The 27,043-nt window shown below is 46.1% G+C and overlaps 3 protein-coding genes across 3 annotated transcripts; all 3 read right to left on the bottom strand.

The window, feature by feature from the left end:
* Positions 1-519: 519 nt before the first annotated feature.
* On the bottom strand, positions 520-5,536 carry CCL16 (C-C motif chemokine ligand 16). The gene is made up of 3 exons (XM_019026192.4): positions 5,354-5,536; positions 2,150-2,270; positions 520-1,738 (listed from the first exon to the last, which is right to left on the bottom strand). The coding sequence occupies exons 1-3, from the start codon at positions 5,427-5,429 to the stop codon at positions 1,573-1,575; spliced, it is 363 nt and encodes a 120-aa protein (XP_018881737.1). The 5' UTR covers positions 5,430-5,536; the 3' UTR covers positions 520-1,572.
* A 2,150-nt stretch (positions 5,537-7,686) lies between these two features.
* CCL14 (C-C motif chemokine ligand 14) lies at positions 7,687-10,785 on the bottom strand. Its single transcript, XM_055388424.2, has 3 exons — positions 10,601-10,785; positions 8,368-8,482; positions 7,687-7,918 (listed from the first exon to the last, which is right to left on the bottom strand). The coding sequence occupies exons 1-3, from the start codon at positions 10,677-10,679 to the stop codon at positions 7,831-7,833; spliced, it is 282 nt and encodes a 93-aa protein (XP_055244399.1). The 5' UTR covers positions 10,680-10,785; the 3' UTR covers positions 7,687-7,830.
* CCL15 (C-C motif chemokine ligand 15) lies at positions 10,669-26,381 on the bottom strand. The gene is made up of 5 exons (XM_055388421.2): positions 25,885-26,381; positions 23,338-23,397; positions 22,752-22,863; positions 22,193-22,332; positions 10,669-10,734 (listed from the first exon to the last, which is right to left on the bottom strand). The coding sequence occupies exons 1-4, from the start codon at positions 25,958-25,960 to the stop codon at positions 22,239-22,241; spliced, it is 342 nt and encodes a 113-aa protein (XP_055244396.1). The 5' UTR covers positions 25,961-26,381; the 3' UTR covers positions 10,669-10,734; positions 22,193-22,238.
* Between the last annotated feature and the right edge of the window lie 662 nt (positions 26,382-27,043).

The following is a 27,043-nucleotide window of genomic DNA, read 5'->3' as shown; positions in this document are numbered from 1 at the left end:
CCTCGGCCTCCCAAAGTGCTGGGATTACAGGCGTGAGCCACCGCGCCGGCCAAGGGAGGAGGCTCGGGTTTTAACAACATGGCCACTGGGGGGCAGTTATGAGTCAGTTTACCAGAATCCAATTCATTGGCCCGTTTTCAGCTTGACACTTCGCTGCATTTATTTGTTTCTCTTAACCATCCGGTCTTAATTACCTGTCTTAACCATCCGGTCTTAATTACCTGTCTTAACCATCCGGTCTTAATTACCTGTCTTAACCATCCGGTCTTAATTACCTGTCTTAACCATCCCGTCTTAATTACCTGGCTTTTGTTTTGTCTTCACAACAGCGTTTTGGGAGAATGTTGAATGCAAGGGAGCTGAGTCAGCTGTCTGCTGTTAAGCTGGAGACAGAGGGGAAGATCGAATATAAATGGCCCCCAAACTTGACAAAAGTCTCAAGAAATGTGGAGAAGCCCCTGAAAAAAACTGAGATTAAGCTTCTTTCACCCTAGCAGAAAAAAAGCAGGAGGTTAGGAATCAAGCTGTCAAATAAGGGAGTTTTATTTATTGCATGCTTGGGTTTTGGACTAAGAGTTTACCCCTAGCCGTGTCTCATACCCTTTCTTTCCCTGTCCTGCAAAGCTTAACATGGGAGGTAGAGATTTGTGTCTCTTCTTCTTCTCTCTCTCTTTTTTTTTTCCAATCAGGCACTCTCTGTACCCCTGCCACCCTGAGGAAGACAAAATATGAGAGGATCTAGCAAAGCCTCTGCAAAAATGATTAATGTGAATATTCCCATCTGGACTTCCCATGAAAAAGTTGTATTATAAAATGAAAGAATAATTGAAGAAAATATAGATCCAGAAAAATCCATAAAGATGGACAGGAAAAATCAAGAGTTCTATGGGGCTCTTAATGGGTCAAGACCCAGAGGGCAGAGATCATCTGGCAGGCTGGAAACTGGCTAAGTATTTAGAATGGCTTGTGTACTGGTGTGAAGTGAGGAATTGAAAGAGAGCAGGAGAAGGATGTGAAAGATATTTTTCTGTGTATTAAGAGTGCACTGGCCGGATGTGGTGGCTCACGCCTGTAATCCCAGCACTTTTGGAAGGCTGAGGCAGGTGGATTGCTTGGGCACAGGAGTTTGAGACCAGCCTGGGCAACATGGTAGAATCCCGTCTCTACCAAAAATACAAAAATTAGCCAGGTGTGGTGGCGCAAGCCTGTAGTCCCAGCTACTCGGGAGGCTGGGGTGGGAGGATCACTTGAGCCTGGGAGGTGGAGGTTACAGTGAGCCAAGATCAAGTGAGCCAAGATCACACCACTGCACTCCAGCCTGGGTGACAGAGTAAGACCCTATCTCAAAAAAATAAAAATATAAATATAAAAGAGCGTACCTCTGCCCACGTCCCTTAACTTTGGTATTTCCTCCTAAGATTAAGAAAATATTCGAAATACTTCTCCTTTATTTTGATCATTGTTCTGCTTCTCTCAATGTGACTGGCTAGTTTCAGCCTAATAAGGCTTCCCCTGTTTTCATAGGTTTACCCCTCTCTTCTGTAAACAAGGGCTTCCACTAAAGCCTGGTCATCACTGGGAGTTGAGGAGCTGGGGTTGACCATTCTTTGCTGTAATAATTTTAACCGTGGACAAGTTCCTGGTAGGCAGCAAAGGTAGGTTGGGATCCTTGATGTACTCTTGGACCCAGTCGTCATTGGGGTTGGTGCAGACTTCTCGGTTCCTCTTGGTGACGAAGCTGCAGAGGCAGAATTAGACCGTCATGGGCTGCAGACTCGGGCAGGGGTCCGGTGCCCACCCCCACCTCTGGTTCACATGGAGCTCACCTTATGTTCTTTAAAGCTTCCCTGGGCCTCTCCTGGCTGGGGTCCCTCAGACAGCCTCTCTCTCTGGCCTCAGAACCTTACCATCCCTTCTCTCAGTCCCTTCTCCACTCAGCCTAGAACCTCAAGCTTGGGTTTCATAATGGACCACATAGCTAAAAGTGGCAAAATTAGGAATTAATCCCAGGCCCCTGAGAGCCAAAGGCCAAACCCTTAGCCACTGCTCCACTGCTTCTAGCATGGAGACCTCTTGATCCCATGTATCTCATTCCTGCCCCTGGGCTCCCTGTCCCTCTCCACAGAAATATCTACAAGGACGTGCTTACATGATTGCTGGCAGGTGACAGTTGAGGGCCTTTCTGTATCCCACCACTAGTCTCCTTGGCAACACTTTCTCATAATACTTCAGGCAGCAGGTGGATGGGGTGTTCACCCACTCAGGAACTTCTGAAGGAATCACATTGCAAGCTGAGCCAGGGAAGCAGAGGGGAGACCACAGCTTCCCACCTCTGTCTCTCACCATTTGTGTTTCACTCCTCTGATAGCAAAGCCGTCTGTTAGAGGAGACCAATGATAGCTTGACTGGTAATGAAGAAAGTGCAAAAGATGAATCCCTTTGGGGGACATACATTTAGAACTCTCAGCCTCTGAGCTGAGTGTCAACTACAAATGACTTGGTTATTCACACTTGCCAAGGAACCGGGAGGAAGCTGGCTCACTCTTTTGTTTATTGGTGACTTGATCTGGCAAACATGTGTTGAGCTAGTATTATATGCTGGGCTCTATGGGGGTAAAAACATGAGGAAGATACAGTCACTACCCTTAAGTAACTTACAGACTAGTCAGGGTTGAAAGAGAAATTGAAAAGTTAAACAAACACTACCATAGAATGTGGTCCAGGATAGAACAGACTTTGGCATAAGGTGCTATGGGAACAGAATGAAGGGCCCCTAACCCATCCTTGGTGGTTGAGGAAGAAGTCTCAAAGCAAGTGAGGCCTGCATTGATTCGTAAAGGATGGGTAGGATTTAGACACACGGCTGGGTGTGGTGGCTCATGCCTGTAATCCCAGCACTTTGGGAGGCCGAGGCGGGCGGATCACCTGAGGTCAGAAGTTTGAGACCAGCCTGGCCAACATGGTGAAACCCTGTCTCTACTAACAAAAATTAGCCAGGCATGGTGGCACATGCCTGTAGTCCCAGCTATTCGGGAGGCTGAGGCAGGAGAATCACTTACACCAGGGAGTCAGAGGTTGCGGTGAGCCAAGATTGCGCCACTGCACCCCAGCCTGGGCGAAAGAGTGACTCCATCTCAAAAGAAAAAAAAAAAAGGATTTAGACACACAAAGGACTTGTAGAATCCGGAAGAAAGAAATGCAGGAAAGCCTGAAGGTAGGGGAAGCTCAGTGTGTCTTGGGAGTGCTGGGCAGTTTGGGTGGCTGGCATGCAAGGTAGGAAGAAATGAATGGGCAGAGATGAAACCGGAGAGAGGAGGAGGGTCTGGTCACACACCTGCTGAGCTACTGAGGAATTTGGACTCTATCTTAGAGGTATTGGAGAGGCGGAGGTTAGGGGGAAGGGTGAGAGAGTACAGCTGTTAGAGACAGAAGTTAGAGCAGGAGGAAAAAGTATATGATTTAGGCTTTGGGGTCAGACAGCTTGGGTTGGAATTTTGACTTGATTTGAATTTTGACTTGAATCATGGGCAAATTTCTTAATCTCCCTAGGTTTCAGTTTCCTCATCTATTAAGTGGGGGTAAATGATACTTACTTGTATCCTAGGATCATGGTTAGAATTCGGTGAGAAAATGATTGGAAAGCCCTTAACTCAGAGCCTGGTACACAGAAAGGCTCAATCAGTGCTTATTATAATTAAGAGCCAGTGGTAGTAATGACTGCTCTTCTTGCCTTGGAAATGGCGCTTCCCCCCATCTCTTTGATGTATGCAGGATACTGGACTTGATTGGTTATTGTCACTGTGTTTCCTTTGAGCTATCCTGACTACCCATCAATTGGGGATACTATACAAGAGGTCAGTCCGGAGATCTCTCCCAGCCCCCAAACCTTCAGAGTGCAAATCTTTTTGTAGCTTGACCGCTTTGCCTCCAGTGAGTGGCAAAGCTTGGGACATCTTGAGAGCACCATCTTGCTGATCCATGCTTTGGGTGGGCCATTTTCTCTTTCTTGAAGCCTGAACCCACAGCACTGGCCTGATTGACTCTCCCAAAGAGCACTGTTCTCCCCTCCCACACAGTCCCTCTGTAAGTGATGCTCATGTCACTGGTTCTCAAAGCAAAGTTTACAAAGACCAGGGTCATCCTGAGAGTATGCGGGCAGATTACATGCTGCACTTGACCCTTGCTCCTTTGTGTTTACACAGGCAGAGTCAGGCCAGACTACATGCCAGAGTGACCTTAAGAGAGAAAAGAGGCCAGGCATGGTGGCTCATACCTGTAATCCTAGCACTTTGGGAGGCCGAGGTGGGCAGATCACGAGGTCAGGAGTTCGAGACCAGCCTGACCAACATGGTGAAACCCTGTCTCTACTAAAAATACAAAAATTAGCTGGGCATGGTGGTGTGTGCCTGTGATCCCAGCTACTCAGGAGGCTGAGGCAGGAGAATCACTTGAACCCGGGAGGCAGAGGTTGTGGTGAGCCGAGATCGCGACACTGCGCTCCAGCCTGGGCAACAAGAGCAAAACTCCATCACAAACAAAACAAAACAAAACAAAACAACAAGCAAACAAACAAAAAAACAAAAGAGAAAAGAATGGCTGGGGCAGCCTAGGGCAGGTACACGTCTTTGTCCTCCCCACCCCCGTCACCAGGTCCTCGTAAACGATGATAGAGGGAGGAGATACGGAGGGGCAAAACAAACCCCCTCCTCCATAGGCCCCAATTCTCCCTTTCCCCACAGCTCCAAAACCTTTCAACCCCTTTCCTCTTTTCTGCAGATTTTATTTAGTCATAGGCTGGGGGATGGAGAAGGGGACCATAGATTCCCAAGCAGCCATTCCACTGGGACTCATTTTGGTTGTCTGATGGTCCCAGCAACCTGTGCCAGCCATGTTGAGGAAGGGCTGTCTCGGTTCAGACTCCCAGTTCCTGGGCTTAGACCCGCATGATTGTCTGAACCTTCCTTCCTCTCGCCACTCATTCTTCCAGGGCACCTGCCACTTTTCTTTCTCATCCGCGTGCCTCCCCCTCCCTTTCATTGCATGCACTTCTTGTTGCATTTTCTGCTGCTTTCTTGGCCTCTCCTCCTGAATGATCATTCCTGCTCACCACGCTTGGGACTCCTGAGGAAATGGTGACCCAGTTTCCTGGAACTACTTACCCCAGAATGATCCGGACCAACCCCAGCTCTACTTACAAAGGGGAGAATTGGAGGTCAGAAGCTATGCATGAAGGTGGGGAGAGCCCACATGGTCTTATGAGGCCAGAGACCCGACAGCGCCCTTGGCACCACCTCCCTGCCAGCTGCTCCATCCCCCTTTCTCGTTCCTGCCCTACAGAGACAAGTGGACTCACTTGGCTGGCTGCAAGAAGCAGAAGTAATGATAAGGATGAGGACAAGGAGAGACAGGGCAGCCTCGGAGACCTTCATCCTCTCAGCAGGGCAGTACAGCTTCAGGGAGAGCCGAATGAAGATGTTGTCTGTTGCTGGTGGTCCGCTTGCCAACTACTCAGCTCTCTGGACCTTGACCGCATCAGAGCCGGTAGAGGAGGAGAAAAAACAGGCCTCAGTGTTTGCTGAAACAGAGGGCAGCAGAGGATGGGACTTGGTGCAGAGCTGAATTCAGTAGAATCTGAATTCACGTGAAGAAATGGGCGAATGTGTGTCGGCTACCTTACATGCCCTATCTTATATAATCCTTAAAATAGTGAAGTAGCGATTATTACTTCCCTGGGACTACTGAGGCTTAGAGGCTAAATAAATTGTCCAAGGTCACCTGGGTGGATAGGCAGGATGAAAAACCAGATCTGTTTGATTTCACCATGTTACCTGCCACCATCTGTATGTTGGGGAAGGGCAGGCAGGGTTGAACCACCCCAGCTTCCCCCAGGTGATCAGTCTTGGGGAGATGAGCACAAAGCAGGATTACAGAGCCCAGACTGAGGCAAAGGTAGGGCTTAGTTGCCTCTGAGAAGGAAATGCCCTCTCCCAGTCCAAGGCCACATGATTGAGCTCACACTCTTTCATGTCACAGCGTATGCTAATACTCCAAAAAAAAAAAACACAATGTGCCTGATCCTTGGGTCCCCATTTGTTGCTGGACCGTTTGACTTATTTGTCAATGTTTTTATTTATCTCTTTGGACCTCGGACTTTGGACTGATTTTTAGGTGTAGCCAGCTCGCTGATCCCTCCTGGGTGCCCCCATGGCCAACCATGACCAGCAGGGGACCCTCCAACTCTGTGCACCTGACAACCTGCGTCTGTGCTCCAGGACTCCAGCTTCCGCCCCTCTGGCCTGGGCTCTGGCTGGACCTGTCCCACAGCTTCCTCTCTCTTCAGGTGCCTCAGGACCCTTTTCCATGTTGAAAGCTGCATTTAGAGAAGAGATCAAAGATATAAGGGATTTTGCTGTTGATGGACAGCAAGCTTTAGAGGCATAGGTGATGTGTTTCAGGCGTTGAGGGCAGTGGGAGGCAGGGGCAGAAACAGGGACTGTGCAGATCCTTATGGGGCTTTCTGCTTGGCATGACTGCTTATAGATAGGTAAACCATATAATGCAGTTACTCCTGGTGGGTTCAAGGCTTCACCTGGTGGTGAAGCTGTGGCTTTTTGTGAGGGCAGGGAGGGTACGTATGTGGGGCATCCTCTTGACCTCTGTTTATGGAGGTGACAAGGCCTGAGAAGCCTGGTTGTGACTTTGGCATGCAGGCCCCCATATGGCCCTTAATGTGGCCCACAAGCCCTTATCTGTGGAAGGCTGGAGGCCAGGAAAGGGTGGTCATAATCCCTACTCTGGGCAAGCTCTTATTCCAAGTACACAGAGCTCCTCCTTGGGCCCTGAAGATAGGTTTGAGAGCTTATTCTTGGAGCATAGTCCTCCTCTTGATTTCTGTCTTATTCCATCTGTCCCTCTATCCCTCCCTCCCTCTTTCTCTCCATCCATCCATCCATCCATCCCTCCCTCCCTTCCTCCCTCCCTTCATCCCTCCCTGCTTCCCTCCCTCCGTCCCTCCCTCTCTCCATCCCTCCCTCTCTCCATCCCTCCATCCATTCCTCCTTCCCTTCATCCTTCCATCCACCCATTCTTCCCTTCCTTCATCCATCCATCCATCCATCCATTTCCTGAGCACCTGGTATGGGCTAGGCTTTCTGCTAAGCCTTCTAGGGGATAAAAAAGTTCGTAAAACAATATAGTATAATCTGATGTATGTAAGCGAAGGGGAGGGGTTGGATAAAATGTCTTCATGAATCATTCCTATTCCAGACAGCAGTGAAGAAAGGCCTTGAAAACAGCACAGAAAAAAGGACTATGGAGTTTGACTGCTATAGAGAGCCCTTTATGAAGTGTTACCTAAAAAATCAAATGATGATTTGTAGCTTTTACACTTGTCATGAAGCTTAAATAAGATAATGCATACAGACTGCCTAGCAGAGTGCTTGGAGTATAGAAAGCATTAAGAAAACGGGGTCTGCTACTGTTGTTGCTGAGGAGGAGATGGTCTTTACACTGCTTTTCTTTGTCACTTTCTGCTTCTCACTACCTGCATTGCAGGCCTGACCTATTTTTGGTACCAGGCTCCAGCAAAACTTCTGCAGAGCGAGGCTTGATGCCGAGGGTGCCACACCCTGGTGTCCTCAGTGCATGGCCAATGAGTAAATCCAGTAGAAAGGAATGAGGCCAGGGAAGAGCATGAGTGGTCTTTAATTCAAGGCAGGGAAGCTCCAAGAGGGTGACTGGGGCTGAGAGTTAGGGGTGGGTGGAGGAGGGGGCCTTGGCATCTTCTCTTTATGTCTCTGAGCTGTGCCTTCGCCACCCCTTCTGGGTCACTCAGTTCTCCTCCATGTCCTTGATATAGTCCTGGACCCACTCGTCACTGGGGTTGGTACAGATGGAATGGCCCCTTTTGGTGATGAAGCTGTGGAGCAAGAGGGAGAAGGATCACAAACTGAGGGGCCCAGTGGCTGGAAGAGACAGCCCATCTTCCCTCCCTCCTAAATTCCCCGCCTGACCTAGACTGCTTTTCCTTTCTTCCATAGAGGCAGCTTAGAGCCAGTCTCCTCTCTGAGACATACTCTTCGGTTCCTAGGACCCCTAGACCCATCTGGCCTCTGTGTCCCCCTGAGGAAGTGCCCTCTTGCCTTCTTCTCCCTTCTCTGTCACCTCCCCATCCATGGGGTCAGTTTCCCCATGGCTCCTGCAGGCTCCAGCCAGAAAGCACTCAGATTGCCCCTCAGCTGCCTCTCCCCATGTAGTCACACCTGGGAGGTACGCTGGGGGTCCCCATTCCACCACCACTCCCTGCCTCCCTCCAGGAGGCCCTGCTGGCTCCCTCTCCCCCCAGTGTGATGTGTGTTTACCACCTACACAATTCCGGGCTTGGAGCACTGGCTGTTGGTCTCATAGTAATCCATAATCCGCTGACGCGGGATCTTGTAGGTAGTGTAGGTGAAGCAGCACTCTGAGGGGTGGTAAGGTCCCCCTGAGGAGAGAGCATCAGATGCTGAGGAGGGGCCCCTTGTTAAAGGCCATACCGTTGGCTGCTCCTGCAAGCTGAGGGCATGGAGGAGGGAAGGAAGGAGGAGACAGCCCCGCAGAACTTGGAGGGGAGAGTAGGCTTTCCTCATCTTCTCTTCTCCTTCTCCATGGTACTCCTGGGCTCTTCTTTTTCTCCTCCCTCATCAGCAATCACCCTTCCTCCTTTTCTTCAACCCCTCTTGGAAAGACTGGTGGATGACTTTCAACTCCAGGGTTGAAGAGCAGCACACTCAGATCTTCTTACACCATCTCTGGGGGCCGACCGGCAGAGAAGGCTAGGGACTTGGCCAATATCATGCAGCCTTCATGCCTTATTCGGGAAAGGTGCTCCAAATAGGAGGAATATTTGGAAGAAATCCCAATAGGGATTTGGAGACATGCCATTTGGGAATGCAAACCCAGCCCCTCCTAGTGCTCCACCCTGCCCATGTCCCCATTGAACCCACAACCTGCAGAGAGAGCAGGATGCCCACAGCAAGCCCCAAGGACAAAGGCCACAGAGTCGGGGCACCCAAATCCTAACCTAACCTTGCCTGTGCTTCCTGTGTACTGTGGCCATTTTACTTTCCCCCTGTTCCCTCCTCTGTAAATGAGGCCCTTGGACTGCATCAGTGGTTTTTACACTGAGCTCCCTGGAGCTCTGGGGGCCTCAGGGACTATTGTGGAGGCCCTGCTGCATTTGAGAGTGGTGTCTTATACCCTATTCAACCCATTTTTTCTGTTTTACATATTGGGCCTCTGTGGAAGATTTTGCTTGAAGAAAAGGTTTTGTGGTCTAAAAAGTTTTAAAAATCACTGGATTAGGTGATTTTTCATCTATTTTCTGATTGAGAAGTTTCATGGCTCTTATAGGAGAAGCAAGGAGGTGACAGCAGCCACCCCAAGCTTGAATTATAGAGGTAGGAGGAAGGACATTGTAGGCCAAGAGCCCTGTACAAACAGGCATAAGTTGTGGTTATGGAGTGGAGAAATCAGGTGTGTGCATGTTATGTGACCCTGCTGAATAGAATCATGGGTGTGCATCACAATGGCCTCAGAGGTCACTGAGGGTGGCCAGATGTCTGGGTGGAAGGGTCTCATCCTGTTTTCCAGCTCCATTCCAGGCAGCATCCTCACGATCCAAAGAACGGCATAAGGGGCCCCTGTTTCCTGAGACCCAGTCAGAGCTCCTATACTCTCCCACCTTGTTCCTCTGAGCTGACAAATGACATCGGAGAGGGCAAGTCAAACTGTGCACATACCCATACTTTAGCTGTATTTTAACAACCTTCTGTTTCCCCCCAGTTTCTGAAAAGGAGAGTAGGTAAAATGGAAGAGTGATAAATAGTTTTGGTTATCTCTAAAGGCAGCTTATTCTAAGAAATCAGCTGAGAAAAGGGGGCCTAGGATGGACCCCACACTGTCGTGTTTCCCCCCAGCCCATACCCAAGCAATGCTGCACTCACTGGGCACAGGTGACGCTGGAAGCAGGCTGGGCCCAAACCTCAGGAGGCCAATAGAAAAATGCCCTTGAGGGGCTCAAGACACTGCTCCTAATCTCCCTGAGGAAATATACCCCAAATGGGGTGGGCCACTCTTTTGCTTAGCGGCAAAGAGAGAGAAATTGAGGGAGTAGAGAGGCAGGCTGGTCTCACTCCATGTCATTGAGGGCAAGGGGGAACTGGTCCTGGGGGACAATGATAAGAGATCAAGGCCATGTGAGGCCTGGAGATTCAGGATCTGTTTATCTGGAGACTAGAGGGCATTTGGGGTAGTGGAATGAAGCCTGGAGTCTCCCAAGTCAAGTCTCATTGGTCAAGGCTGGGAGATCCCAACTTAAACTCTTAAGCAGAACCTACAGTCCTAAGTCTCATCTCCATCCTGCTCACCACACCATGGGGTGAAGTGCTGTGGTGCTCAGTAGATAATTCATTTATATAATGTTGCTATACACACAGTTTCAAGAAGATACCAGCCCTCCTTTCTGAGTCCCTGCTCCCGGTCTTCCCCTGAGCCCCAACCTCACTCCTGCTTATTTCCCTGCAGGGACTAGGTTGGAAGGAAGACAAGGCATTGCACTCACGCGAGGAGGATTCAGTCTTGGTCCCTAGGGCGATGGTGATGAGGAGGAAGAAGGGAATGGCAGCCACGGAGATCTTCATGCTGTGGGAAGCTGTTGCAGGAGGAGAGCTGGCCTGGTGGGGGCTTCAGAGGCTCCTGCGGTGAGGAATTGTTGAGAAATGATCATTGAGGCCAAATATTTTTTAAAATAAGGGAGCTGAGATTTGGAAGGGAAGTAGGAAAGCAGTGATGCCTCAGCAATTTCATATCCTGCACATGTGTTGTTGGTGGCCTGAAGGAAGCAGGGAGAGCCAAGGTTTAGGGGAGGAAATGGTCTTCCATCCCCAGTGCGAAGAAGTTCAACTCTTTTGATAGAAGCCTTTCCCTAGGCATGAACATGAGCACAGGGCTGGGGGCACTGTCTCACACTTAGCAAAAGATCTCAAGGCTGGATGTGGCCTTAGAACAGGCCACGTGGGGCCTGGACATTCAGGATCTGTTCATCTAGAGACTAGAGGGTGTTTGGGGTAATGGAATGAGGCCAGGACTCCTCCAAGTCAGGTCTCATTGGTCAAGGGAAATCCTAACTTAGACTCGAAGCAGAACCCGCAGTTCTCAGTCTCATCTCCATTCTGGTCACCACACCATGGAGTGAAGAAGTGCTGTGGTGCTCAGTAGATAATTCACTTATATAATGGTTGCTATACACACAAGCCACTGTCCCAGATGCCTTATGAATATTAGCCTATTTAATCTTTAGAACAGCAGTTGAGGAAACAGGCTCAGAATCAAAGCCTAAGCTTTTGACAGTTGGTAAATGGAACTGGGGTTCAAATTCAGGTGGTTTGGCTTCCAAGTCTGTGTTCTCACCCATTATGCCATAAAGAAGCATGGGACTCCCAACAGAGCTCTGTAAAAGCTTATGGGTTTTCTATAAAGCCTTTAGTCTTAGTCCTTTCTGAAATCAGATAGTGGATCTCTTTGGGACCTTCTCCTGGTTTCTCTGACTTTTGCTGCAAAGAAGCTTGGTGGGAACCCTAGAAAATGTCTAATTCAGGGATAGCTAGTAGGTTTCATTGATTAGTGGTGGACTGGAGCTCTGTGTTGGAAATGATTCTGAGGCCATATCCAGGCACATTGGGAAGATACGCTGTGACCGACGTGCAGTTTCTGTTGCAGTGCAGCTTGCATGCTATGTATTTGCCATTTGATTTGTCTAAACTGGCCATTTACTGAATGGAAGCTGGGAATCAGAAAGGACCAGTGACTTTCTCATGTTCACACAGTGATTTGGATGCAGGACAGATCTCATCTCTGCAGGCTCTCAGCTTAGTGCCCTCACCATGCTGTTCTTGGACGTACATCCCCCATTCTGCTTGCTGATGTGGTCAGATGGTTATTTAATCTCCTCTCCTCATCTGAATCATCAGGATGGAGAACATCTATTATTTATCTTTGCCCATTCACGCAGAACCTAGTGTATACCAGGTGCTTTATGAATATACATTTTAAAAGAAGGATGAATAAACAAATTGAGCCAGGTCTACATATGTGTATCTTATAGGAAATGGCTGAAATCTCATGGTTAGTTGTGGAGACAGTCATCGATTAAAAATTTTCTATATTTCTTATCATCAATAACAACATTATGTAAACCCTTCAAGTTAAATGATAATAATTGTTATCAGGAACAATCTCAGGAAACAAGTTGTTTATGGGAAAAGTGAGTTGGAAAGAAATGATGCTTACTTCTTGTTTTTGTGGAAACTAGCCAACCTGCCAAGTTGTTTCTAGGAGACTTACAGGAAGTTCCTGTACTTTTCCAGCAAGTATTGAGTTCCTACCTACATTAGTCTGTATGTGCCAACTGCCATCATAAACAATCCAGCAGACTAATTAAATAAAAGTTTATTTCTTGCTCATGTTACAGTCCAGTGTGGGTCAGCAGTGGGATGATGGTGTGTGTGTTGGGATCCTTCATGTACTCATTCAGGAACCAGGCCTTTTTCTACCTTGGATGCCACCATTTTCAGCACAAGGCCTCCAAGCTTGACACAAAAAGGGAGAGGCAGAGGAGGATTGGGAGATTTTTGTGGATCAGTTCTGAAAATGGTACAAATTACTTTCACCCACATTCCATGGCTAGCATCAAGTAACCTGGCTCCAACATAATGACAAAGGGATGGAAAATATACATCATCTGTATGCTTAGGAAGAAAAAGGAATAGGTTTTGTGACCACATCACTTCTTTGACACAGTATCCTATGCCAAGTCCTGGGCTAGGCTTGGAGGGAGGGAATGAAGATGACCCTGATCCCAGAGGTCTCAGAACTCAAAGAGGGACTAAAAAAAGTAAAGGAGAATTGCAATACAACCAGATGAATGAAATTTGATGGCAACATAATTAGAGAACTTAAATGTCCTCCTGTTGCCCCCTGTTGAGTATGAAGAGCCTATTTTAAAAATATTTAAAATGTTTTTCAAAGCAACACATACATATATTGGTTTAAAAAATTGAATAGTACAGGAAGGATCTGTAGGACATAAACCTTCTGAGTTCATGCTTGCCTGAAGAAGTCATTATTTAGCCTTCATACTTGATTGATATTTTTGTTGGGTATAGAATTCTACAATGGAATATAAGAATATGTTTCTTCTGAAACTCATTTGTGGTGATCTGGTGTTTCCCCTCTCTAGAAAATTTTAGGGTTTATTCTTTAATCTTGTTTTCTTACTTTTTGGCACAAATAGATGTTCCAGACTCATCTTGTACTTTCCTTGGCCCAGCTCTGGAATTAGCCATTTCTTCCATGAGTCTCAGTTTCTTTTACTGAAAAATGATTTTGAGAAACCAAAATCTGAGTGCTTGGTGTGTTCATTGCTATGGGAATGGCATCACTTTAGATCTGAGCTTTTAGTGGCTAGAACTTGGAAATATATGTAAGCATATGTGTATAAGTATGTATTTAAATTTATGTCTATTTCAAGTATATCTATTTCATATATTATTAGCAATTTCTTTTTGTTTTTGTTTTTGTTTTTGAGATGGAGTCTCACTCTGTCACCCAGGAGTGAGGTGGTGCATTCTCAGCTCACTGAAACCTCTACCTCCGGGGTTCAAGTGATCCTCCTGCCTCACCCTCTGGAGTAGCTGGGACTGCAGGTACAGGTCACCTTGCCCAGGTAATTTTTGTATTTTTAGAGATGGGGTTTCGCCATGTTGGCCAGGCTGGTCTTGAACTTCTGACCTCAGGTGATCCACCCACCTTGGCCTCCCAAAGTGCTGGGATTACAGGTGTGAGCCACTGCGCTCGTCCTATTATTAGCAATTTCTATGTCCTCTTTCTAGCTATATGAAAAAACAAAAGTTTATACCACTATGTCCAATTCCGAGTAAACACCACAGAGCTATTTCAGTCTTTCCTGTTTCTATGTTTCCCTCCCTCCTCTAACAATGGGGACTCCTGCTCCCATTAACCTCAATGTATGTACTTATTTGCTGAGTTCCCTGTATGTAACAAATCTCCTGGCCACACTGGCTGTATTCTGGCCTCTGGTCCCACTGGCCTCAACCATGTGCATCATCTTCTCTGCCCTGGCCCTGGTTGAGCCCTCAGTTGAGGGGATGAGTCATATTACTTTTAAATCTTGTCTCTGGTTCTAAAAAGAATAAAAATATGAATGTTTCTATTTCCTATTTTATGTCTTGATGATTTCTGTGAAGCTCTGTTTAGATTTTTTTTTTCTTTGAGACGGAGTTTTGCTTTGTTGCCCAGACTGGAGTACAGTGGTGTGATCTCGGCTCACCGCAACCTCCGCCTTCCATGTTCAAGTGATTCTTCTGCCTCAGCCTCCTGAGTAGCTGGGATTACAGGCGCCTGCCACCACACCTGGTTAATTTTTGTATTTTAGTAGAGACGGGGTTTCACCATGTTGGCCAGGCTGGTCTTGAACTCCTGGCTTCCCAAACTGCTGGGATTACAGGCATGAGCCACTGTGCCCAGCCCTCTATTTAGATTTTTAAGATGACTTTTATGCACTTTTTTTTTCTAGCTATTTTGTACAATTTCCAATTTTTTTTTTTTTTTTTGAGACAGGGTCTCACTCTGTCACTGTCACTCCAGGCTGGAGTACAGTGGTGCGATCTTGCCTCACTGCAGCCTTGACCTCTCGGGCTCAAGTGATCCTTCCACCTCAGCCTTCCAAGTAACTGGGACTACAAGTGCGCACCATCACACCTGGCTTATTTTTGTATTTTTAGTAGAGAGGAGGTTTTTTGCCATGTTGGCCAGGCTGGTCTCAAACTCCTGGCCTCAAGGGATCTGCCCACTTTGGCCTCCCAAAGTGCTGGGATTATAGGCATGAGCCACTGCACCCAGCTCAAGATTTTTACTTTTAAAAATTCCAAATTGATTGTCAGACTATTTAACCATGTTTAAAACTTTTTCCAACTCCATATTTCTTTTATAATTAAACAGCTTTGATGAGCTTCATCATAAAAAAATCAAATATCAACACAAGTGAAGAGCTGGCCCATTTTGTTACACATCCTTGAAAAGACAATTAAGACACATTTTTCAACTCTTTTATTTTTTGATTACTAAAGAAATATGTGCCTTTCAGAATACTGCAAACAATGGTGAAGTTACAAAGTCCTCTTCAAATTTCCACTGCATTCTGCAGCATCAGCGTTACCTGGAAACTTGTTAAACATGCTGATACTTTGGCCCTACCCCTGTCCTGCTGAACCAGATTTCTAGGGGTGGGAGCCCACAATCTGTGTTTTCACAAGCCTTCCTGGTGGCTTTTATGCATGCTGAAGTTTCAGAAGCCCTATCTATCACACAGCTTTCTAAATGCTGTGGTTCAATCTTATGTTGGTCCTTTCAGTCACTGGCCAGTCCAACTAGGGCCTGGGGATACTTGAGTCCCAGGTTGGTTGCCTCTAGTATAAATGTCCTCCTCTTTTTGCTCCAATGTTGCATAAAAATGTGGAGACTTAGCAATGAATTAGATATGACTTTTTGCACCCAAGCATCATTCTTATTCCTATTTTCAGTCTTCTCTATAAACTGACATATTCTTTTTTATTTTTATTTTTTTTGAGACAGAGTCTCACTCTGTCACCCAGGCTGGAGTGCAGTGGCATGATCTCGGCTCACTGCAACCTCTGCCTTCCAGTTTCAAGCAAGTTTCCTGCCTCAGCCTCCCGAGTAGCTGGGATTACAGGTGCGCACCACCACGTCTGGCTAATTTTTGTGTTTTTAGTACAGACGGCGTTTCACCATGTTGGCCAGGCTGGTCTTGAACTCCTGACCTCAGGTGATCTGCCCACCTCGGCCTCCCAAAGTGCTGGGATTACAGGCGTGAGCTACTGTGCCCGGCCCTGGACTGACATATTCTTGAAGGGCAATAGTCTACTTTGTTTGGTTTTCATGGTTTTCCTAATGCCTAGCACAATGCATAATCTAAAGCAGCCACTCAATAAAAATCTTTTTGAGTGGCAATAAATATATGTTTCAAGATTCCAGAGAAATGGAGGTGGGTCCTTCTGGCTGGGATGAAGGGGGAAGGTTTTATGGTAGCATTTAATCTAAGCCATTGAGGTTGGGTTGAGTTTTGCTGGGCAGAGTTGAGAGGAGGGCATGCCTGGCAGAGGGCACCACACAAAGCAAGGAAGCAAAAAAGAACATGCTGTTTCTGAGGAACTGAGAGAACAGAGTATGTATTATCTGCAATTAACCTGCACATAACATGTTTTTTTCCCCTTCAAGACCTCAAAGACCTTCTGTGAGTGGCTAGATGCTTGGTTAGAATGGAAAATCTTGGGCCAGGTCTGGTGGGTGGCTCACGCCTATAATCCCAGAACTTTGGGAGGCTGAGGCAGGCAGATCATTTGAGGCCAGGAGTTTGAGACCAGCCCAGCCAACATGGAAAAACCCCGTCTCTACTAAAAATACAAAAATCTAGGCCGGGCGCGGTGGCTCACGCCTGTAATCCCAGCACTTTGGGAGGCCGAGGCGGGCGGATCACGAGGTCAGGAGATCGAGACCATCCTGGCTAACACAGTGAAACCCTGTCTCTACTAAAAAATACAAAAAATTAGCCGGGCGTGGTGGCGGGCGCCTGTAGTCCCAGCTACGCGGGAGGCTGAGGCAGGAGAATGGCGTGAACCCAGGAGGCGGAGCTTGCAGTGAGCCGAGATCGCGCCACTGCACTCCAGCCTGGGCGACAGAGCGAGACTCCGTCTCAAAAAAAAAAAAAAAAAAAAAAAAAAAAAAAAAAATCTGCTGGGCGTGGTGGTGGGTCCCTGTAATCCCAGCTACTCAGGAGGCTGAGGCAGGAGAATCACTTGAACCCAGGAGGTGGAGGTTGTAGTGAGCCAAGATGGCACCCCTGCACTCCAGCCTGGGTGACAGAGTGAGACTCCATCTAAAAAAAAAAAAAAAAAGAAAAAGAAAAAAAAAAAGAATGGAAAGTCTTGGTTTTCATCCCTCATTTCTGTTGAGTTGCCATGACCCAACACCTTCATAAGTGGCCCTTTGGCATCCACACTGCCCAGAGGCTCTCCCTCCTCATTTCATCCTTCTAAGCTAAAAACCTGACCTGTCAGAGAGAACCCAGTGAAACCACATGAATCCTACTTAGGTCTAGGACAATTTTAATTGAATAACCGTTTAAATTTTTTCTAAGGCTCTGAGACAAAATCTCCATGGAGAATCCAGAATCTTCCGGATTGCCATCCCCTAGTCATATATTTAGGTACCAGTGAGCTGCTTTCAACTCGAAGCTTCTGAATTCAACAGCATTCAGTGGAGCAGTGAGAGAGACATAAAAGGTCATAACTGGATCAAAATGTATGCCAGAGGCCAGGTGTGGTGGCTCACACCTGTAATCTCAACACTTTGGGAAGCCGAGGCAGGAGGGTTACTTGAGCCCAGGAGTTCAAGACCAGCCTGGGCAACAAGTGAGACCATGTCTCTAAAAAAATAAACAAAATTAGCTGGGTGTGGAGTGGTGCACACCTGTAGTCCCAGCTACTCAAGGGGCTGAGGTGGGAGAATTACTTGAGCCCAGGAGGTTGAGCCAAGGTGAGTGAGCCAAGATTGTGCCACTGCACTCCAGACTGGGTGACAGAGTGACAGCCTGTCTCAATAAACAAAACAAAGTAAGCCAGAACTCTGAGCATCTGTGTTTGTCTTTTTCATCTCTGTAAATCTTGTTGAAATGACAGAAGAAATATAAAAATAAATAGAACTCATAGTAGCAGTAAGGAGTCAGAAAATATGACATTGGTCTACCATAAGGTGAGACATTTCTGTTTTATATAAAGAACATGGGGCCGGGTGCGGTGACTCACACCTGTAATCTCAGAACTTTGGGAGGCCAAGGCAGCTAGATCACTTGAGGTCGGGAGTTTGAGACCAGACTGGCCAACATGGTGAAACCCCATCTCTATAAAAACTACAAAAATTAACCGGGCATGGTGGCAGGCACCTGTAATCCGAGCTACTCAGGAGGCTGAGGCGGGAGAATTGCTTGAACCCGGGAGGTGGAGGTTACAGTGAACCAAGATCACGCCACTACACTTCAGCCTGGGCAACAGAGCAAGACTCCATCTCAAAAAAAAGAAAGAACAAAAAAAGAACATGGGCCAGTTTGATGGCAGATCACAAGAAGGCTGAAAAAACATGTATCCTCATATAGGTGAAGGAGAAGATCATAGAAAAAGAGGATTTTCCCAGCAGAACCCTGGATAATGTGAAGATCAGAGTCAGTGGGTACTGGGAGAAGACATTTGCGTTGAGTGAATAAGCTATGACCTTGCTAGTTCCCATTCAGGACAGTCAGGTAGGGCATTTGCCCCAGGATAAAGCTACAAGCACAGTTTTCAAAATAAAAAAGGATATTTGCTGTGGGAACCTCTTGGAGGGGACAGTGGGCCAGAGAGAGAATTGGGCAGTGCCCTGGATAACTTCTGGTCAAGGACAAGAAAACTACTCTCATCCCCATCCCCTTACTCTGTCTGCCAGACATTAAGCTGACAACCTCACCAATGATATGAAAATCCTAAAGCCTCTGCCAAAAGTCTCCTGGAACTGATAAACAACTTCAGTAAAGTTTCAGGACACAAAATCAATGTGCAAAAACAGTAGCATTTTTATACACCAATAGCATTCAAGCTGAGTGCCAAATCAAGAATGCAATCTCATTTACAATAGCCATACACACACACACACACACACACACACACACAAACATAGTAATACATGTAACCAAGGAGGTGAAAGATCTCTACAATGAAAATTACAAAACACTGCTGAAAGAAATCATAGATGACGTGAACAAATGGAAAAACATTCCATGCTCATGGACTGGAAGAATCAATATCATTATAATGGCTGTATTGTCCAGGCAATCTACAGATTCAATGCTGTTTCTATCAAACTACCAATGTCATTTTTCATAGAACTAGAAAAACTATTCTAAAATTCATTTGGAACCAATAAAAAGAGTCCAAATGGTCAAATCAATCCTAAACAAAAAGCAAAGCTAGAGGAATCATATTACCAGACTTCAAAGTATACTATAAGGCTACAGTAAACAAAACAGCATGGTATTGGTACAAAAACAGATACATAGACCAGTAGAACCGAATAGAAAATCCAGAAATAAAGCTGCACACCTACAGTCATCTGATCTTTGACAGAGTCAACAAAAATAAGCAAAGGGGTAAGGACTCCCTGTTCAATAAATGGTGCTGGGATAGCTAGCTAGCCATGTGCATAAGAATGAAACTGGACCCCTGTTTTTCACCATATACATAAAATAACTCAAGATGGATTCAAAATTCAAATATAAGACCTTAAACTATAAGAACCTTAGAAGAAAACCTAGGAAACACCATTCTGGACATTGGCCTTGGCAAATAATTTATGACTAAATCCCCAAAAGCAATTGCAATAAAAACAAAAATTGACAAGTGCTCAAGTAAACTCAAGAGCTTCTGTACAGCAAAAGAAACTCATCAACAGAGTAAACAGAAAACCTACAGAATGGGAAAAAATATTTGCAAACTATGCATCCAGCAAAAGTCTAATATCCAGAATCTGTAAGTGCCTTAAACAGTTGAACAGCCAAAAACAACCCCATTAAAAAATAGGCAAAAGACATGAACATACGTTCCTCAAAAGAAGACATATAAGCAGCCAACAAACACATGAAAAAATGCTCAACATCACTAATCATCAGAGAAATGCAAATCAAACCCAAAATGTGTTACCGTCTCACACCCGTCAGAATGGCTATTAGTAAAAAGTCAAAAAAATAACATGCTGGTGACGCTGTAGAGAAAAAGGGAACAGATATACACTGTTGGTGGGAATGTAAATTAGTTCAGCCACTGTGAAAAGCAGTTTGGTGATTTCTCAAATAACTTAAAACAGAACTACCGTTCAACCCAGCAATCCCATTACTGGATATATATTAATAAAAATCATTGTACAGAAAAAGACACAAGCCCTCGTATGTTCATCAGAGCACTATTCACAATAGCAAAGACAAGGAATCAACCTAGGCGCCCATCAGTGTGGACTGGATAAGAAAACGTGGTACAGATACACCATGAGCTACTTCCTATGTAGCCATAAAAAGAATGAAATCATGTCCTTTGGAGCAACATGGATAAAGTTGGAGGCCATTATCTGAACTGAATTAATGCAGGAACAGAAAACCAAATACCACATGTTTTCACTTATAAGTGGGAGCTAAACATTGGTTACACATGGACATAAAGATGGCAACAATAGACACTGGGACTACTACAGGAGGGAGGGAGGGAAGGGGGCAAGGGTTGAAAAACTACTGGGCACTATGCTCAGTACCTGGGTGATGGGATCAGTTGCACCCCAAACTTCATGCAATATGCCCAGGCAACAAACCTGCACATGTAACCCCTGAATCCAAAATAAAAGTTGAAATTATAAAAATAAAGACAATAGAAAAAGAAAAAAATTCTAAAAATTCCCAGAGGGTCTAAAAATTTTTTTTCTTTCTAAGGAATAAGAAATCAATTGGCTTTGGAATTTTGGCCCTGTCTGAGATGCTAGAAGACAATTGAAGAATGTCTACATTATTCTGAGAGAAAATTATTTTCAACATGAACTTTCATATTCAGTTGAACCATTTTCAAACTTAAAGACCAAAGTTTTTAGACCTTCAAAGTCCCAGAAAGTTTATTGTTCATATCAGTTGGAGTTTTTTGTTGGAAAGCTATACAAACTGACTCTGGTTGATTAAGCAAAAAGGACTTTACCGCAAAGATTTTGGGTAGTATCAGGAAGACTTGAAAAGTAGGTAGAGGCTGAGTGCAGTGGCTCATGCCGGTAATTCCAGTACTTTGGGAGGCCGAGGTGGGTGGATCATCTGAGGTTAGGAGTTTGAGACCAGCCTGACCAACATGGCGAAACCCTGTCTCTACTAAAAATACAGACATTAGTCAGGTCTGGTGGCAGGCACGTAATCTCAGCTAGTAGGGAGGCTGAGGCAGGAGAATTGCTTGAACCCGGGAGGCCGAGGTAGAATCCTAGAGAGACCAGCTCCAATGCCACATCCAAAATCATGCCACAAGAGTCAACTGGTGTAAATGCTGCCACTGCTGCTGGGCACTGCAGCTAGCATTGCTGACCTCTAGCACTGGTCATGGGGTACGTGTGCTGGCACTGCAGCTTCCGGAATCTGGAAGCTGTTGCCAACACCAGTGTCACCTGGATGGAGTCCTCTCTTTTTCTGCTTCTCTGCAACACTTGTTCCAGGCTCAGATCTCTGAAAGGGAGCATAGGTTGGCCAAGCCTGAGTTGGGGATGCCTGCCCTGGCACCTATGGAGCAAAGGTGAGTGTTTGCTTTTGTCATCTTTTAAAGCAGAAGGCAGTTCAAAGATATTCTAGCAAAATGAAAAATAAACCCTTTTAGGAAGGAAGGAAGAGGAAGAGGAAGTTTTGGGCTACGTGTCATGGTGGAATGAACTCAGGTGTCTGACGAGAATAAATACCAGTATGACATTATTATTATTATTATTATTATTTTGGCAGGTCCAGAAAACATTTCTGCAAGTTGGAATAGGAAGTTAGAAGGTCCTTGAAGACTGTCTCGAAGAATGAAGTAGTTACCATGAAACTGATGGTGTAAATATGCAAGTGCAAATGTGGAATGATAAGGAAACAAAAAGTATTTCTCTTTGGGTTAATAGAAAAATATCAAAAGGAAATTATGAGAAAAATAAGAATTGTTATGGGATTATAATGGATCAAATGTTAAGTAAACTAGAAAATGGTGTGAACTGGGTAAATGATGGAGTAAAAGAAACTTTCTTGAAATTGTAGCCAACCCTTTGAAGATTAGCTATTTCAGTAGAAGGGAGAAGATGAGATATAAGGTGAATTTGTATTTAATCATGTTGGGGCTCAGCAGTTGCTTCAGTTTTATATTAGTTTATTTCCTCTTAAAACTCAAGCAAAGTTAAAAAATTGAATACTCTTTATTAGATGCATTACTTTCATTACCAGACACAACAATATATATATTTTTAAAGTATTTCAGGCCAAGAAACTCACAGGAGGTGTTGGAGGTGGGTGGCTGGCCTCTTTTGTCTCTTTATTATTATATTGAGTAGGGCTTCAGCTTTTTCATGCAATCCTGAACTCCCGGACCACTGGGATTGGCACAGACTCGCCGCCCCTTCTTGGTGAGGAATCTGGGGAACAAGGGAGAGAAAGATTACAAACTGAGGTGTGGGCAGATGGAGACGGGGGGCTCCATCCTCCCTGCTCCTCAGATTTCCCAGTCAACACAGCCTGTTTTTTCCTTTCTCTGCTGATGGCAGCTCAGGGACAGTGTCCTTCTGAGACCCTCTCAGCCTGTGGGACTCCTTAATGACTCATGGAAGTGTCCTTGGGAAGCCTTGTGCCTGCTTTCTTCTTCCTTCCCTATCTCCTCTCCACTGGGAGTGTCTCATCCCTGATGCCCTGCAGAATCCTCGTAAGGACACAGCTGCCCTGTATCTGGCAGGATCCAGAGGGTGGAACCCGATGGACGCCCATCCGTCATGTCCTCCCTGCAAGATGCTGTGGGCTGCTTCTTCCCCAACACATGGTTGGTGAGCTTGGCACTTACATGACACCTGGCTTGGAGCACTCGCTGCTCGTTTCAAAATAACTTTTCATGAGTGAACACGGGATGCTTTGTGAGATGTAGGAGATGCAGCAGTCAGTAGCAAAGTGAAAGCCTGCAGCAAGAGAAAGCGTCATCTGAGGGCAAATCTTTCTCCTCAAAAGCACAGTGGAGGGTGAGAAGGCACAAGCCTCTGAAGACATGTTTCTCCTCCTCGGCCAGCACTTGCTGGCATCTCCCTGCTTCAGACCCTCCCCAGGGTTTTACCATGTGTCTGAGGGCACTCAGGGTGGGCCACAGCAGGACCAGGAAAATTTCCCCCAGAAGGGGAAGGCATCTGCAGACACCTGCAGGCATCAGAGAGCACCTTCTGCCCCAAAGGAGCAGACTCTTGGGGCAGCCAGAGGGGAACAGAGAAGGCATCTATGGAGGGGGTCCCCCTACCCTGTCCTGCTCTTCCTTGGAGATGTTCACCACCCTCAGGACCCTCTCATTCTCCTCCCATTCTGTAAACAGGGACAATGGATCCCATAGTGTCGACCTGCACCTGCTGGCTGCTTTTAAATGTATGCTGTATCTGATCACTTACTGCTCAGAACTACTGGATTTTCCAGTGGAAGCTTTGACATCATTAACTCTGTCTCTGCATCTGAAAGAAACAGGACAGGGAAGGAAATCACTGGGCGGCAGCAGTATGTTTCAGCATCTCCACCCACCCCATTGCTCATCCTCCTCCTGAAGCAGAGAGGCTCTGAAGCTGGACCACCACCACCTGTCTGGGTTCTAGGCCTGCCTCCTGGCCCATTTATTCCATTAGGGCCCTGAGACTTTTCAGAGACCTTTTGAAAATGTAGACATGAAAACTTTGTATTGACTCTGAAATACTAAAAGCAACTGAACCTAACACGGTTCAGTTAATGGAATGTCTACATGATGTGACACAGTCTACAAGTTTTTCTACACATTTCTGGAATAATTTTTTATTATAGGGCTCTGGAAACAGAGAGGTTTTATCAGCGCTTATGGTGGCACAGTATCCCCTTAAGTGAAGTGAGTCTATTATGGTCTTTATTCATCCCAGTTAGCAGAAATATTCATGTGTTTGCTACAGAAAAATTGCTGTGTTTGATTGAAATAGTCTTCCTTGGCCCCACCAAGAATAAGTACCATCTAGGTATGTATTACTTTTTTTTTTTTAATTGAGACAGGGTCTTTTTCTGTCACCCAGGCTGGGGTGCAGTGGTATGATCATAACTCACTGCAGCCTCGAGGTCCTGGGCTCAAGTGATCCTCCTGCCTCAGCCTCCTGAGAAGCTGGAACTACAGGTGCAAGCCACAATGCCTAGCTAATAGTTTACCTTTTTGTAGTGATGAGGTCTTGCTATGATGCCCAGGCTGGTCTTGAACTCCTGTGGTCAAGCAATTCTCCTAGCTCAGCCTCCCAAAGTGCTGGGATTATAGGTGAGCCACCATGCCTAGCGTGTATTACATTTAAAAAACCAGAGAAATTCTGTATTCCAAAATACATCTAGCCTGATAGGATTTTGATAAGGGATTGCATACCCGTATTATGCTAAATAGAAAAATGCAGCCAGGCGTGGTGGCTCAGGCCTGTAACCCCAGCACTTTGGGAGGCCGAGGTGGGCAGATAACGAGATCAGGAGATTGAGACCATCCTGGCTAACATGGTGAAATCCCATCTCTACTAAAAATACAAAAAATTAGCCGGGCGTGGTGGCAGGCGCCTGTAGTCCCAGCTACTCGGGAGGCTGAGGCAGGAGAATGGCGTGAACCCGGGAGGCGGAGCTTGCAGTGAGCTGAGATCGTGCCACTGCACTCCAGCCTGGGCGACAGAGCGAGACTCCATCTCAAAAAAAAAAAAAAAAAAAAAAAAAAAAATCTTTACAGTGGCCAGGCACGGTGGCTCACCCCTGTAATCCCAACACTTTGGGAGGCCGAGGTGGGCAGATCACCAGAGGCCAGGAGTTGGAGACTAGTCTGGCCAACATGGTGAAACCCCGCCTCTACTAAAAAGACACAAAAATCAGCTGGGCTTGGTGGCGCATGCCTTAATCCCGGCTACTCTGGAGGCTGAGGAAGGATAATTCATTGAAGCTGGGAGGCAGAGCTTTCAGTGATCCGAGATCGTACCGCTGCACTCCAGCCTGGGAGACAGAGCGAAACTCCATCTCAAAAAAAAAAAAAAAAAAAAAAAAAATCTTGACAGCTCGGGAGAGACTGCCCATTGCAGGGCTAACCAATTCATAGAGATAGCTAAGGGTTTAGACCTTTCATATACAAATCAAAAAATCCTGAGCCCATATGCCCAGCCACCTCCTTTGCTAACTCACACACACCAAGCCAGTATTTCCACTGCTCTAAATCATCCTAAGGATGAGTACTAGACAGCTAGAGACTATCCCTATATCCCAAAGCCTGAAAGGCTTATTCAGACTACCCAGCCCTAAAGTGTATGCTCTGTGCTGCCTTGCTTTCCCCCGAGAAACCCCAATAAAGGTTCTGGCATAGGTTGTCCCTTCCCTCCTGTTTGTGACTCCTGCCTGTGACTCCTGCCCTGGATGCTTCCCTTGGGGCCCCGTGTGGCACGATGTACCTCCTTCTCTTGGGAAATGTAAATAATACATTCTTTTTTCAATGTCATTGACCTCTTCGCGTTGACATTCACCTCCACAAATTAAGATTCCACAGGAACAAGTGAGACAGTGATCTTGGGTGAGTCACTTACCTGGCTGGTTCCTTTTCCTCTCACAAATCATAATTTTACACCAGATGGTAGATAGCAGTTCTAGCACCATAAAATTGTATGATTCTTTTTACAAATTTACAATTTAATTACAGTTCTTTTGTTCCAGCTAAAATATCAGCTAAGGGAAAGAATCAGATAATTTTTGCTGTGAAAAGGGAAATAATTGGCCTCAAATGGGACCAGTCATCTGTGTACATTTCCCCGCCAGGGTCCAAAGGCTGCAGACAGAGCCAGGTCTATACCCTGCTGGTGCTTTTTAAATAAGTTCCATAACCATGTCTGGGCTGGAGAGTAGTCACAATGTGTCTCCGTCCCAGAGCTTGAGTTACCATGGACCTGGTCACCTGGGAGAAAGCTCACTGGACTCACCATTTGTGAACTGGGCCTGGGATCCAAGGACAGCAACAAGCATGAGGCAGGAGAGAGCAGCCACGGAGACCTTCATCCTCCTGGTGGGCAGGCAGGGCTGGCCGAGGACTCCTGGGCTCACTGCTTCCTGGCTCCCCGGGATACCAGCTCTGCCCTTGTATTTATAAGAAGAGGAGGATCCAGGAAGTCCCAGGGCAGAGGTCAGAATGCTCTTCTTTAGCTATATAATAGTTACCATGCAGTTTCTAAAAAGAGAACAAGGCTGAGAGTGCAACAGAAAGTAGAGGACAAAGATGACTTGAACTGTCCCTGTGGATTTCCCGAATTATCCCAGTAGCTACAGGCAGATTAAAAAAAATGTTTCAAGGGAGAGTCTTCCCTCCAGGAGATTAATCTAATCTTCTAAGCCTGAGATAGGAGTGGGGGACTATCTTAGACTCTTGGATTCAGGATTGGGATGTGGTGAATGCTGCCTTTTTTCCCTTTCCAGTTCTATTCCTGTAGTTCCAACCAGGAGGTGTTAGCAGTGGTGAATCCATATCAGTCTGCAGCAGCCTCAATTCTTGCCTCCTCAGAAGAAAGAATTCAACTGAGGGGTATAAGGCAGAGTGAGAGACCGAGACAAGATTTAGAGCAGGAACGAAAGTAAAGAACACTTGGAAAAGTGCCAAGCAGGTGACTGGAGAGATTCAAGTGCCTGGTTTGACCTTTGGATTGGGGTTTTATATGCTGGCATTCCGCATGCGCAGTGGTCTGCCAGCACTTGGGAGGGGCTGCATGCACAGTGTGTTTACTGGAGTTGTACGCATGCTCACTTGAGGCATTCCTTCTTGACCAGTCAAGTGTTCCTAGGTCACATACCAGTTGAACTCTGCCATTTTGCCTCTTAGTGCACATACTTGAGCCTACTTGCCTGACTCCTGAGATCTTAGTGGGAAACTGTTGATCACCAGTTTGAGATATTTCTATCTATTGGGAGACTGTCTTTGCTGGTGCTGGCTTTGACCAATTACTGTTTTAGAGAGACAGTGTAACAACTGCCTGACCATCACCTGATGGTTGTCTGACATTCCTGGTGGGGCAGGGGGCTCTCCTGCTCTGCTCATGTCTGAATAACTACCTACTATGAAACAGGGATTTTTTTTTTTTTTTTTGAGAT

The sequence above is a fragment of the Gorilla gorilla genome, chromosome 4, assembly GCF_029281585.2.
Source record: "Gorilla gorilla gorilla isolate KB3781 chromosome 4, NHGRI_mGorGor1-v2.1_pri, whole genome shotgun sequence".
In the NCBI taxonomy this organism is placed as follows: Eukaryota; Metazoa; Chordata; class Mammalia; order Primates; family Hominidae; genus Gorilla; species Gorilla gorilla.
The sequence above is the reverse complement of the archived record's forward strand: the minus strand, read 5'-3'. Positions and strand labels throughout refer to the sequence as shown.

Excerpts from the sequence above, each read along its gene's own strand:
- CCL14 (XM_055388424.2), bottom strand. The coding sequence starts at position 10,679 with ATGAAGATCTCCGTGGCTGCCATTCCCTTCTTCCTCCTCATCACCATC. Across the intron at positions 8,483-10,600 it reads CAAGACTGAATCCTCCTCGC|GGGGACCTTACCACCCCTCA; the intron begins GTGAGTGCAATG and ends CTCTCTCCTCAG. Across the intron at positions 7,919-8,367 it reads TGCTCCAAGCCCGGAATTGT|CTTCATCACCAAAAGGGGCC; the intron begins GTAGGTGGTAAA and ends CTTGCTCCACAG.
- CCL16 (XM_019026192.4), bottom strand. The coding sequence starts at position 5,429 with ATGAAGGTCTCCGAGGCTGCCCTGTCTCTCCTTGTCCTCATCCTTATC. Across the intron at positions 2,271-5,353 it reads TGCTTCTTGCAGCCAGCCAA|AAGTTCCTGAGTGGGTGAAC; the intron begins GTGAGTCCACTT and ends TGATTCCTTCAG. Across the intron at positions 1,739-2,149 it reads TGTCACCTGCCAGCAATCAT|CTTCGTCACCAAGAGGAACC; the intron begins GTAAGCACGTCC and ends CTGCCTCTGCAG.
- CCL15 (XM_055388421.2), bottom strand. The coding sequence starts at position 25,960 with ATGAAGGTCTCCGTGGCTGCTCTCTCCTGCCTCATGCTTGTTGCTGTC. Across the intron at positions 22,864-23,337 it reads AAATCCAGTAGTTCTGAGCA|GCTTTCACTTTGCTACTGAC; the intron begins GTAAGTGATCAG and ends CTCTTGCTGCAG. Across the intron at positions 22,333-22,751 it reads TGCTCCAAGCCAGGTGTCAT|ATTCCTCACCAAGAAGGGGC; the intron begins GTAAGTGCCAAG and ends CTTGTTCCCCAG.